Source organism: Carcharhinus amblyrhynchos, chromosome 10 (genome assembly GCF_965287045.1).
Source record: "Carcharhinus amblyrhynchos chromosome 10, sCarAmb.v2.hapA, whole genome shotgun sequence".
Lineage (NCBI taxonomy): Eukaryota > Metazoa > Chordata > Chondrichthyes > Carcharhiniformes > Carcharhinidae > Carcharhinus > Carcharhinus amblyrhynchos.
Window position 1 is genome coordinate 69,032,409 of NC_137333.1, and position 12,384 is coordinate 69,044,792.

At 43.1% G+C, this 12,384-nt stretch overlaps 1 protein-coding gene and 1 long non-coding RNA gene across 3 annotated transcripts in view; one reads left to right on the plus strand and one right to left on the minus strand.

Annotated features, from left to right (window-relative positions):
* Nucleotides 1-973: 973 nt before the first annotated feature.
* On the minus strand, nucleotides 974-4,711 carry LOC145349035 (uncharacterized). The gene is made up of 2 exons (XR_013888050.1): nucleotides 4,335-4,711; nucleotides 974-1,291 (listed from the first exon to the last, which is right to left on the minus strand). It is a non-coding gene; the product is annotated as an uncharacterized LOC145349035 (long non-coding RNA).
* Nucleotides 4,712-4,718: 7 nt separating this feature from the next.
* Nucleotides 4,719-12,384, plus strand: part of LOC145349033 (putative ribonuclease ZC3H12C) — a 63,700-nt gene continuing 56,034 nt past the window's right edge. The window contains exons 1-2 of one of the 2 annotated variants that reach the window (XM_080197275.1): nucleotides 4,719-4,913; nucleotides 6,550-6,647. In XM_080197275.1, coding sequence (XP_080053401.1) covers nucleotides 6,621-6,647 — 27 coding nt within the window. In that variant the 5' untranslated portion in view covers nucleotides 4,719-4,913; nucleotides 6,550-6,620. The remainder of the gene's footprint in view (nucleotides 4,914-6,549; nucleotides 6,648-12,384) is intronic. The other variant, XM_080197276.1, reaches the window with a different exon arrangement.

Here is a 12,384-nt window from a genome sequence, read left to right on the forward strand (position 1 = left end):
ATTCAAGTTGTATTGGTCCTGCTTTTTGTAGACAGGACTTACCTAGACAATTTTCCACTTGCTGGGTAGATGCCAGCGCTGTAGCTGTGCTGGAACAGCTTGGCTAGGGGATGGCAAGATCTGAAGCACGGCTCATCAGTACTGTTGCCGGAATATTGTCAGGCAATATCCAGTGCCTTTAACTGTTTCTTGATATAACATCAAGGAAATCAAATTAGCTGAAGACTGGCATCTGATAAGACCAAGCTGGATCATCTGCTTGGCACTTCTATCTTCAAGTTGTTGCAAATGCTTCATTGTTATCTTTTCCACTCACACGCTGGGCTTCCCCCTTCATTGTGGATTGGAATATTTCTAAAGCCTCCTCCTCCAGTGAGTTACTTAATTATTCATCCATTTATAGATGTGGCATGAGTTTAGATCTGAACCATCAGTTGTGACATTGCTTAGTCTATCACACGATGCTTATGCTGTTTACCACGGAATAATGCTGATTTGGAACTTCACCAAGTTGCCACTCATTTTTGAGCATGTCTGGTGCTTCTCCCGGCATGTCCTCCTGCACTCTTCATTGCATTAGAATGGATTCTCTGGCTTGGTGGGAATTGCAGAGTGGGGGATATGCTGGGCCATGGGGATACAAATTGTACTTGAATACCATTCTGCTGCTGCTGATGGCCTGCAGTGTCCCATAGTTGCCAAGTCTTAAGATGCTGGGTCTGTTTGAAGTATATCACTTTTGTCACACTACACAATAGTGGGTATCCACAGTGTGACAATGGGACTTTGTCTCCACAAGGACTGCAAGGTGGTAACACTGACCAATACTGTTATGGACAGATAAATCTTCAGCAGGCAGTTTTCTGAGGATGAGTTCAAGTATGTTTTTTCCCTCTTGTTATTCGCTATTAATTTAAACTCTTTTCAAGCATTTAATATAACGTGACAAGCCAAAGACAGGAGTCGGCTCAAATTCTCCTAAACAAATGTCAGTTTATTTAACACTTTAGGTACCAAACTCAAACATACAACAGTTGCAGCACTTTAACTCTTTAAACTTAACTCTTAACTGAACATTAATTCTAATTCTTTAACTGAAAACAGATACAATCCAGTTCAGGACAAAATGGCCAGGTTCATTCCCAATGTAGATTCTGTCCTCACGGTCCTTCTCTGAAGGTGTTCTTCAGAGCCCTCTTGTGACAGCTGATCTCAGAGTTATCGCCGGAACGTGTGCCTTTATCCTCAACTGTCCTATCCTTCCAGAAAATTCTGTGGCACTCAGCCAATGCTGAAACAAAAAACCAACCACACTGTCTGATCAGACGAATGGAATTACTCACAGAAAACTCCATAATACTCAGTTCAAATGTCACATAGGTAACATTGCCTTAATCCATATATGGGTATGGCAAGAAATCTCAGCACCACAGAGTCTAGGGTTATCCAACCATTCTCTCATGTGGTCAACACAGAAAGTATCAGGTCATTGCTCACAGTCCAGACCACAGTAACAACAACTTTACAACCTGCATCTGTTTTTAATTATAAATTGACTAAAAATTCCAGCATGCTTAACTCTCAGTCAGCATTGCTCTAAAAAGCCAATTATTGTTGTTAAAATCATTGTTGTAGTCATTCTTTCTCTGTCCACACTCTTGTTGGTTCCTTCACCACCTACCACAGTCCTAGTCAAGCAGCCTTTAGGACTCAGTTACTTCGATCAGTAGTGGTGCTATTGAGCCATTCTTGGTGATGGACATTGGAATCCCCACCCAGAACACATTCTGAACCTTTGCCACCCCGAGTGCTTCTTCCAAGTGAGAAGCACTGATTCATCAACTAAGGAAGGATGGTGCATGGTAATCGGCAGGTGGCTTCCTTGCCCATGTTTGATCTGATACCATGAAACTTCACGGTGACTGGAATCGATGTTGAGGACTTCCAGGGTACTCCCTCGACTAGGTACCGCTGTGCTGCCATCTCTGCTGGGTCTATCCTGCTGGTGGGACAGGGACATATCCAGGAGTGGTGATGGTGGTGTCTGGGACATTATCTGTAAGGTATAATTCAGTGGGTATGACTGTCAGGCTTTTGCTTGACTAGTCTGTGGGACAGCTCTCCCAATTTTGGTGCCAGTCCACAATATTAGTAAAGAAAACTTTGCAGGGTCAACAGGGCTGAGTTTGCCATTGGTGTTTCTGGTGCCTAAGTCAATATTGAGAAACACTGGAGTAGGTCAATCACTGGTGCTGATCGATGATACAATTTGTCTTCCAGGCAAGTTAGTGAAGGGAAAATATTAATTGGCAGTACCAATGGAAGTTATAAGCTGGCTCCATTATATAGAGTTAGATAAAGAGTGATTAAGTGGAGAGTTTAAATTGGAGTAGTGCACAAAATACCTAAAGCAGTAATTAATTTATCTTGAGGATTGACCTTGACTGTGTGGTGACAAGATTTCAGGTCCATAAAATCAGACAGGAAGAGGAAGAATCTTTGAGAAAGGGAGAGGAAGTGGAAATTCAGTTAGCTAACACAATTTTCAAAAACCTAAACAATAAGGAGGGAGATAAAGAAAGTGAAGCTGATATGCTTAGCCTATTTTTGTTAGTAGAAATGCAACAGACTGATCCTGAGTTAAGACAGCTGTATCAAACTATCTACTCATAGATCGAATCAGAATCAATACCTGAATATTGTCATTTAAACAACACTGTTAATGAGGAAATGGAGACCACCTCCACTGATGAGGTACGGGCAATAAGTAACTCATCAGGTGGTAGTTCCATCTAAGTATGGTAACAAATGTTTATGAATGGCTCATGAAATTCCAAGGCAGGTCACTTAGTTATTAGGAAAACACTAAAATAATGAAACATTTTTATTGGCTAGGGTTGCATAAAGATGTAGTGGGAAACCCCAATTTAACAATTAAAACTTTCAATTTGATATCAGCTTTTGAAGCACCGTTTAACATGATTTCTTGAGGTGGTGTCTTAAGGGCACATTATGGCAAAAGTGGTAGAATCAGATCAATGCCCAAATTTTATGTCACAAATATTCAAAGACATAATGAATACTTTGGGAATCAAACAATTTATCATCCACAGTCACAAGGAGCATTAGAAAGATGGCATCAGAAGCTAAAGACCATGATTAAAACCTATTGTCAGGAATGTCTTTATGATTGGGATAAAGGGATTCCATTTTTACTGTTTGCAATTAGAGATGCCCCTAATGAATCAACAGGATCCCGTCCTTTTAAACTGATGAATGGGCATGAGGTGATTAAGGTAATTTTCCTTAAATTAATTAAAAAATAATTAAGGAAAAATTTATAAACAAAGCTTTATCAAATTTATGAAGAAAGACACAGAGAAAAACAAGGGAGGGTTCAGCATGCATCAGAGTGAAGCCAGGGATTGTCAGCTTTCTGAGTTAAGTAGTACAAGATTACTGGGAGACTGAGTTTAAGGAACTCGTATTTACACTGCAGTTGAAGCAACAGTGAGCTTAGAGTGCAGTTTTGTGTGTCTTTTGGGTGAGAAACATCAAGTAAATGCTCTGAATGAAAATCATTTGCACTTGTGATAGTCCTTTGTGTCAAACTTGTGGTAACACTTTACTGGTTTACATGCCTGTAAAGATATTGCTGACTTGGCTGTATTGCCTGTAAAGACGGAGCAGCTCAAAGGACTCATGCTGCTAATCAGTCAGCCATTAAGAAAAAAGGTCAGATTGATGTTTGGGATCTAACCCGTCATCAGAACTGAAAACTCACTTCAATCATAATAATTGCTGTGCATTTTCAGCATGTTTTTGTTTAAACTGTCTAACAATTAGATAGAATCATAGAGGTTTACAGCATGGAAACAGGCCCTTCAGCTCAACTTGTGCATGTCGCCCAATTTTTATCACTAAGCTAGTCCCAATTGCCTGCATTTGGCCCATATCCCTTTATACCCATCTTACTCATGTAACTGTCTAAATGTTTTTTAAAAGACAACATTGTACCCACCTCCACTACTGCCTCTGGCAAGAAATGAGAAATGATCGTAATGATTTTAGCATTATAGTCGCCATAATAATTTGAATATTGCATGTTTTCAATAGTTACTGACAAAAAGTGAGCTTCACAATTTTCTAATTTTGGTTAAATTCACGAGTGAAGAAAGGGGAGGAGAGTTGTATTAAGTAGATATTAAGGATACTGTGGTGTCTGTTGGCTTAGTTGGGTAAATGGCACCAATTAGTGTGGTGTAGAAAATGCCAACAACATCGGTTCAATCTCCATACCTGCTGTGATAGTTCATTGAGGCCTGCCTTCTTACCTTACTCCGTGCCTGATGTGAATGGTACCATTCAAGCTATAAACCATTGCATATCTCCCTGTTTCTAAATGGAGAGCCTATAAACCTTCATGGATTATTGCCACCGTTGAGCTTAAAGGTTAACAATTAGTGTCACGGGAGTTTGTTTTGCTAAAAATAACAAAACAATAAATGTAGAATTTTTAAAAAACCACAACATTGAGTAACGGGGTCGAAAGAGTGAACACTGCTGCTGTCGGGGCTGCAGATGGCAGCAACCGCGGGACAGCGCGGGACCGGGAGACCCGTCTTCAAATAAAGAACCGTTTAAGCGCGAGCTCCGGATCTGACCGGCCCGGACTGGACCGGACCAGACCCAGGCGCCGGGCGGGTGCAGTACACACCGGGGCGGCTGTGGGCAAAGAGATGGAGGAAGAGGAAGCTGCTTCGGGGTCCGTCCGCTTGAAACGCCATCGTCAGTGCCCGCACTCGGCCTCCAGCTCGGGGCCGTCAGCGTGAGTCAGCGGCCGGAGGGAGAAGAAATCCCGATTCGGGAGCGGACGGAGAGACTAAGGCCGGTGTGGGCACTGGGCTACTCCTGTGAGTATGGAGTGTCCGCCGTGTGTTTCTCTGACCCCCCGCGGGACCGTTACCGTGAGCAACGAGGCTGATATTCTGCTTACTCCGACACTAGGCCTCTGGTGGGGAGCAGGAGGTTCGCTGGCCGGTGGTTACCAAGCTGTGGATATTCATTAGGGAGAGCAGCCAAGCTTTATTTATCCCGAGGCGGTTAGCTGGCGTTTTATTGTTTTTGTGTAATAATTATAACCCCCACCCCCCCCCCCCATCCACTCATTCCAAGTTTATATTTTAGTAAGAATTATAATTACAAAGCCATCATTTACTCATCACAAGTTGATATTTTAGTATTTCCACATTCTGGTAATTTTTTGATTCGAATCTGTTCGAGTTTTGGACAAGATCCACTTTTATTTGAAGGTTGACCATTTTCGGATGTTTTGACCCAGCGAATATTGTTATTGCTTTAAAAGTTTCTTTCCTGTTCTAGCAAATGTTCGTTTAACAGAGGGTGTGCTTTGCTGATGCAGGATGTCCTGCATTCATCTTTTAAAAAGCTGTGGCATGTTACGCTCTTCCCTAAAAGTTAACAATGTTTCTTATCGGATTTGAAAATATATTTAATTACATATGTCTCCTGCATTATAATGAGATGGAATCTACATTTTATTTCCTAACATGTGAATTCACCAAGCTCAAACATTTCCATCTCTACTTCTGATTTAGCCAGAGATGTTTGTGCTCTGTCTCATCTTTTTGCGGCAGCTTTTCTACATCCATGAAATAGTGTGTATCTGCTCCCAAGTATAGCACAATGACTTTAAGTTTTGTTACCAATTTGAAACTTGCTGTCTGTCTTAGTATTGTTTTCTCAGTCAAACTCTACTGCTTTTCTAATTTTCCAAATCTGGCTCCTGATCCATACATTCTGCTTTTTGAATATTCCTAGTTGGCTGCCGAACTGGACCTTGCTACTTACTGCCTACAACTCCTAACTGTTCTGGCACTGATTCCACAATGAATTTTACACTGCTGTAATAGCCCCGAACCAGTCCATATTCTAACAATGAATGCCTAAGGCTTCTGATCTCAAAAAAGGCACTTGGGTGCTCTTCCTTTCTTGTATCAGTCCCCAGACACTCCTCAGTAATCATCTCCAATCTCCATTCATGTACTCATTTTGCTGCTCCTTGGCCCCCCCGCCCCCCCCTTATGTCTTTCCATCTCTTATTGAGACCTATTCCGATACATCCTCAGGTTCTAAAACGTGTAATGCACTGGTTATGATTTCCAAAATTCCAGTGATTCTAGATAAGTCCCAGCAGATTAAAAGTCAGCAAGCATAACCTCAATTCTAGAAAAGATGAAAAGAGAAAACGAGAAACTCACAGGTCAGTTAGCCTGACATTAGTCATCAGGAAAGTGCTGGAATCTATTATTAGAAAGTTTTAACAGTGCACTTAGAAAAGTACAGTATGATCAGACAAATTCGATGTGGGAAATCACGCTTGACAAATTTATTAGAATTTTTGAGGATATGACCAGTAGGAGCTAATAAACATAGTATGATTGCCAAATGAGTTCCCAAAAGTCATTTTGTTATCACACAAGTTAAGGGCTCATAGAGTTCTTGGGTAATCTTCTTTCTCCTTCTTAGGCAGTACCTCTGGAGTCGAGAATGATTTGCTTCCACACTAAAAATGAGTTCTTGGGTGACTGAGGAGTCCAATGCGCAACCAACAGTCTCGGTCACAGGTAGGGCAGACATTTGGAGGAATGGGTGGGTGGGATGCCCATTTGCCATGTGCTCCTTTAGCTGGCAGGCTTGGCTTCAGCTTGCTTTCAGTGATGAAATCCAAGATCCAGATCCTTCCCAAATGCTTTTCCTTGATGTCAGGCAGTCTTGGGCCAGGGATTCCCTGGTGTGGTGGGGCTATTGCACTTTTTCAAGGAGATTTTGAGGGCATTCTTGAAATGCTTCCTCTTGACCTCCTGGGGCTTGCTGCCCATGTCAAAGCTTTGAGTAGGGGACTTGTTTTGGGAATCTTGTGTCAGGCATTCACATGATGTGGCCCATTTAGTTGAGTTGATTATATCATTGCTTCGATGCTAGGAATGTTGGCCTGAACAAGACCGCTGACCTTGGTGCATCTGCCAGTGAATTTGTGGAGGCAGCACTGGTGGTACTTCTCCAGGGTTTTGAGGTGCCAGTTGTGCATAGTCCACTTCTGAGATATAAGAGTGGATATCACTGCTACTCTGCAGACTATAATCTTGGTGCTCGGTCTAAGCTCCTGGTAATATCTTAGCATGGATGATTGATTGACAAACAGGAAGCAAAAAGTAGGGATAAATTTAGGTATTTTCACATTGGCAGACTCTAATGCTGGGACCTCAACTATTTACTATCTATACTATTGACTTCAATGAAGAGACTAGAGTAATTTATCCAAGTTTACTGATGATGCAAAACTGAGTTGCAAATAAGCAGTGAGGAAGATGCAAAGAGATACAGACAAGGCTATATGAGTCTGCAACAAGTAGATTGCCAGATGGAGTGTATTGGTGTGAAAGTGTGAAACTATTTACTGTACCTGCATGCTAATTGTGTGTTTCTTTTATGAGTAAACTCAAGTGTCTCTGAAAATCAACATTTAAAATTTACACGTCTTTTAAATAATGTTCTTTTAAATAATGTTCAGGAGGTAAAATGAGGAATCTGCATTTTACCTCCACGTGGGTGGTGGCTGATGGGAAGTATTCAACCTGGAGTTCAGTTACAAGTAGTATACCTCAAGGATCTGTTTTGAGGCCACTGCTGTTTGTCATTTTTATAAATGACCTAGATGAGGGTGTAGAAGGATGGATTAGTAAATTTGCTGACGACACCAAAGTCGGAGGAGTTGTAGCCAGTGAGGATGGATGTTACAGTTTGCAGAGGGACATAGATAAACTGCAGAGCCGGGCCGAGAGGTGGCAAATGGAGTTTGATGTGGAAAAGTGTGAGGTGATTCACTTTGGTAGGAGTACAGAATATAGGGCTAATGGAAGGACTCTTAGTAGTGTTGATGAGCAGAGAGATCTCGGGGTACGTGTGCATAGCTCCCTGAAAGTTGGCACCCAGGTTGATAAGGTTGTTAAGAAGGCGTACGGTGTGTTAGCTTTTATTGGTAGAGGGATTGAATTTCGGAGCCGTGAGGTCATGTTACAACTGTACAAAACTCTGGTGCGGCCACACTTGGAGTATTGCGTACAGTTCTGGTCGCTGCATTATAAGAAAGATGTGGAGGCATTGGAAAGGGTGCAGAGGAGGTTTACCAGGATGTTGCCTGGTATGGTGGGAAGGTCTTATGAGGAAAGGCTGAGGGACTTGAGGTTATTTTCATTAGAGAGAAGGTAATGAGGTGACCTAATTGAGGCATACAAGATGATCAGAGGATTGGATAGGGTGGACAGTGAGAGCCTTTATCCCCGGATGGTGATGGCTAACACGAGGGGACATAGCTTTAAATTAAGGGGTGTTAGTTATAGGACGGATGTCAGAGGTAGGTTCTTTACTCAGAGGGTAGTAAGGGCGTGGAATGCCCTGCCTGTAGCAGTTGTGGACGCGCCAACTTTAAGGGCGTTCACATGGTCAGTGGATAGGCATATGGATAACACTGGAATAGTTTAGGTTCGAGGGTCATTAGATTGGTTCCACTGGTCGGTGCAACATCGAGGGCCGAAGGGCCTATACTGTGCTGTAACGTTCTATATTCTATGCATTGGAAACTCTTCAGAGTGAATTGGACAGCAGGGATTTCCAAGAGACAGTTTAAATTGTGAAGTGCTAACTCCCAAGAGGGCTTTTGTAGTCTGTCTCATCGAGAAATTCTGTCCAAATAAAGGTCAGTTCAGATATAATCACTCCACGTACTTCAGCTTCATTGATGTGCTTTGTGGATTTAGGACCAAGTATTTCTTGTAGCATCATGGTGGCCTTGACTGTAAGCCAGATAGCATAACAAGATGTGCATTGTGCCAGCTACTCTGGTGACATCCAGCCACTTTTCCACCATCTAGAACATCCCTGAATCTGGTGATGATGCCAGCAGGGACCTTTACTCCACCAGTCACCTGAAATTGTGCTTGAGGGGATTTAAGGGGATGCAAACATGAGGGAAAGGGGAATAGGACGATAAGGGGGCAGCATGAGGAGAAGTAATCTGTACAAAAGGATCTTTGTCTTCTGCAGTCCCTCAGGACTGAGGATGACTTCCTTCCACTCAGGAGTTGTAGGTACTGAGGGTTTCTAATAATCCAATGCTGGATTACTCTGCCACAGGTAGGGCAGGTAGTGTTCAATCAGGTAGATACATGGGATGCTTTGATTTTGGAATGTTCCTTATGAGGTCAAGCTGTTTATGCTTGACCTCTACCTAGGCCTACTGGAAACATTTGAAATGTTTGGTACCTTTGTGGTTGCTTCTGCTCCAGCATGGGCAAGGGATCCCCAAGTATAGGTGGGGAGATGGAATTTTTTTTTTCAGGGAGACTTTGAGGATGTTCCTGCAATGTTTCCTCTTCCTTCATGGTAATCCCTTATCATGATGAATCTCAGAATAGAGAGTTTGTTTTCGGAGTATTGTCAGGCACCCTTATCAATGGATCTGCTATAGTCCCAATACACGTCAGCCTCTGTCAGCCTGCTTTATTGCACTACACTGCCCCGCTGACCCCCGAGAAGAGTATTTGTTGACAAAGACTTGAAACTCAGCCCCAGGCTCATGGTTTGCAGGTCTGAAGTGCTATCTGCCCCCCCTGTATGCATCAGAGACATGGACACACACAACCAACATGTTAAATCCCTAGAGAAATATCAACAATGATGCCTCTGCAAAATCCTGCAAATTCAATCGTAGATAGACGCTCAAGTATCAGTGTCCTTTCTCAGGCCAACCTCCTAATCAACTAAGTTGAATGGGCCCCATTGTCTATATGGGTACAAGTTTTCCAAGCTAAAACATAACTGTTTGATGTTACTACATATTTCTGCTTATCTTGTTTAATAAAGTATTTTAATTAACAGAATCAAATGCTTTGATTAGTTGATGAAAGTAGTGAAGAATTCCTGATATTATCAACATTTTGGGGATTTGTTGTCTGAAACAGACTATATTGTGGAGATGCTGGCGTTGGACGGGGTAAGCACAGTAAGAAGTCTCTCAACACCAGGTTAAAGTCCAACAGGTTTATTTTGGTAGCAAATGCCACTAGCTTTCGGGGCTTTGCCCCTTCGTCATATGAGTGGGAGTTCTGTTCACAAACAGAGCATATAAAGGCACACACTCGGTTTACAGAATACTGATTAGAATGCGAGTCTTTACAGCTAATCAAGTCTTAAAGGTGCAGACAATGTGAGTGGAGATAGCATTAAGCATGGGTTAGAGATGTGTATTATCTCCAGACAGGACAGTAAGTGAGATCTTACAAGCCCAGGCAAATCATGGGGGTTACAGATAGTGTGACGTCAACCTAAGATCCCGATTGAGGCTGTCCTTGTGTGCGGAATTTGGCTATCAGTTTCTGCTCAGTGATTCTGCGCTGTCGTATTCATGAAGGCCGCCTTGGAGAATGTTTACCTGAAGATCAGAGGCCGAATGCCCATGACCGCTGAAGTGTTCGCCAACAGGAAGAGAACAGTCTTGCCTGGTGATTGTCGAGCGGTGTTCGTTCATCTGTTGTCGTAGCGTCTGCATGGTCTCCCCAAAGTACCATGCCTTGGGACATCCTTTCCTGCAGCGTATGAGGTAGACAACGTTGGCTGAGTTGCAAGAGTATTTACCATGTACGTGGTGGATGGTGTTCTCATGTGAGATGATGGCATCCATGTCGATGATCCAGTATGTTTTGCAGAGGTTGCTGTGGCAGGGTTGTGTGGTGTCGTGGTCAATGTTCTCCTGAAGCCTGGGTAGTTTGCTGCAGTAAGAAGTCTCACAATACCAGGTTAAAGTCCAACAAACCTGTTGGACTTTAACCTGGTGCTGTGAGACTTATTACTGTGTTTACCCCAGTCCAACACTGGCAACTCCACACCATAGTTTTCTCCAGACAATGGTCTGTTTGAGGTTGTGCAGTTATTTGAAGGCAAGAATTGGGGGTGTGGGGATGGCCTTGGCGAGATGTTTGCCTTCATCGATGACATGTTGAAGACTCTGGAGAAGGTGTTGTAGCTTCTCCGCTCTGGGGAAGTACTGGATGACGAAGGGTACTCTGTCCACCATGTCCCGTGTTTGTCTTCTGAGGAGGTCGGTGCAGTCTTTCACTGTGGCGCATCAGAACTGTCGAGCACCATATCCTGTTTTATGTGGACATCCTTCAGCGTCTGGAGGTGTCTGTTGTGATCCTTCCCATCTGAGCAAATCCTGTGTATATGGAGGGCATGTTCATAGGGGGTGGCTTCTTTAACGTGTTTAGGGTGGAAGCTGGAGAAGTGGAGCATCATGAGGTTATCCGTGGGCTTGTGGTACAGTGAGGTGCTAAAGTCCCACTATCAGACCGTCCCACCAGACTCACCATGGACTATTCTCCAGAATCGGTTGCATTCTTGGACATACGCATCTCCATTAAGGACGGTCACTTCACATCACTGTACTGGATGCCATCATCTCGCGTGAGAACACCATCCACCAGGTACACGGTACTTACTTTTGCAACTTGGCTAATGTTGACTACGTGGTACGCTGCAGGAAAGGATGTCCCGAGGCATGGTACATTCTGTAAACTGAGTGTGTGCCTTTATATGTTCTGTTTGTGATCAGAACTCCCCACTGACCTGACGAAGGGGCAAAGCCCTGAAAGCTAGTGGCACTTGCTACCAAACAGTTTCTGCTGACAGGTTTATGTCAGAGGTTCCTCTGGAAGGACTAACGACACACTCTCTTTGAGGGCTTTGTCAGCCACAGCAAGTAGGCAATTCAAGACAAGGCATGTCAGGCTTTTCCCTATTGTGGGCAAGAGAGAAATAATTTGGTTTCCACAGCATGATTTATGCAGCAAAAGCAAGCACAATGATATGATTATTGTGCCTGGTTGACCAAAAACCATCAGTCCTACCAGATCCTGTTTTCTCAACTCTCGAGTTCAGCATTCCAGGGAACGACAAAGGAAATGCTTTTAAAGACATTCTTAATCCCTCCTTGAAAGGCAGTGACATTGACCTTAAGTGACTAACTGGGAAGAGCTAGCTGTCAGTCATTCAGAATGGTGACTAGTCCATTGCATTGCATCTTGCTTTGAGGCTCAATGCCTTAATAAAGCAGCAGATCAGTAATAGAGACAGAAAGAAAAGGAAGCAAATGCTGCACTCAGGACCTCACAGGACATCCTGACCCATGTGCCCAAAAATCATGGTTCAGGAATCTGCCTGCTCAGTCTCAGGAAGACCAATGACAATTCACAACCCTGAATAGACATCATTCACTATTTCATGGCATTTCTGTCATTAATTTTA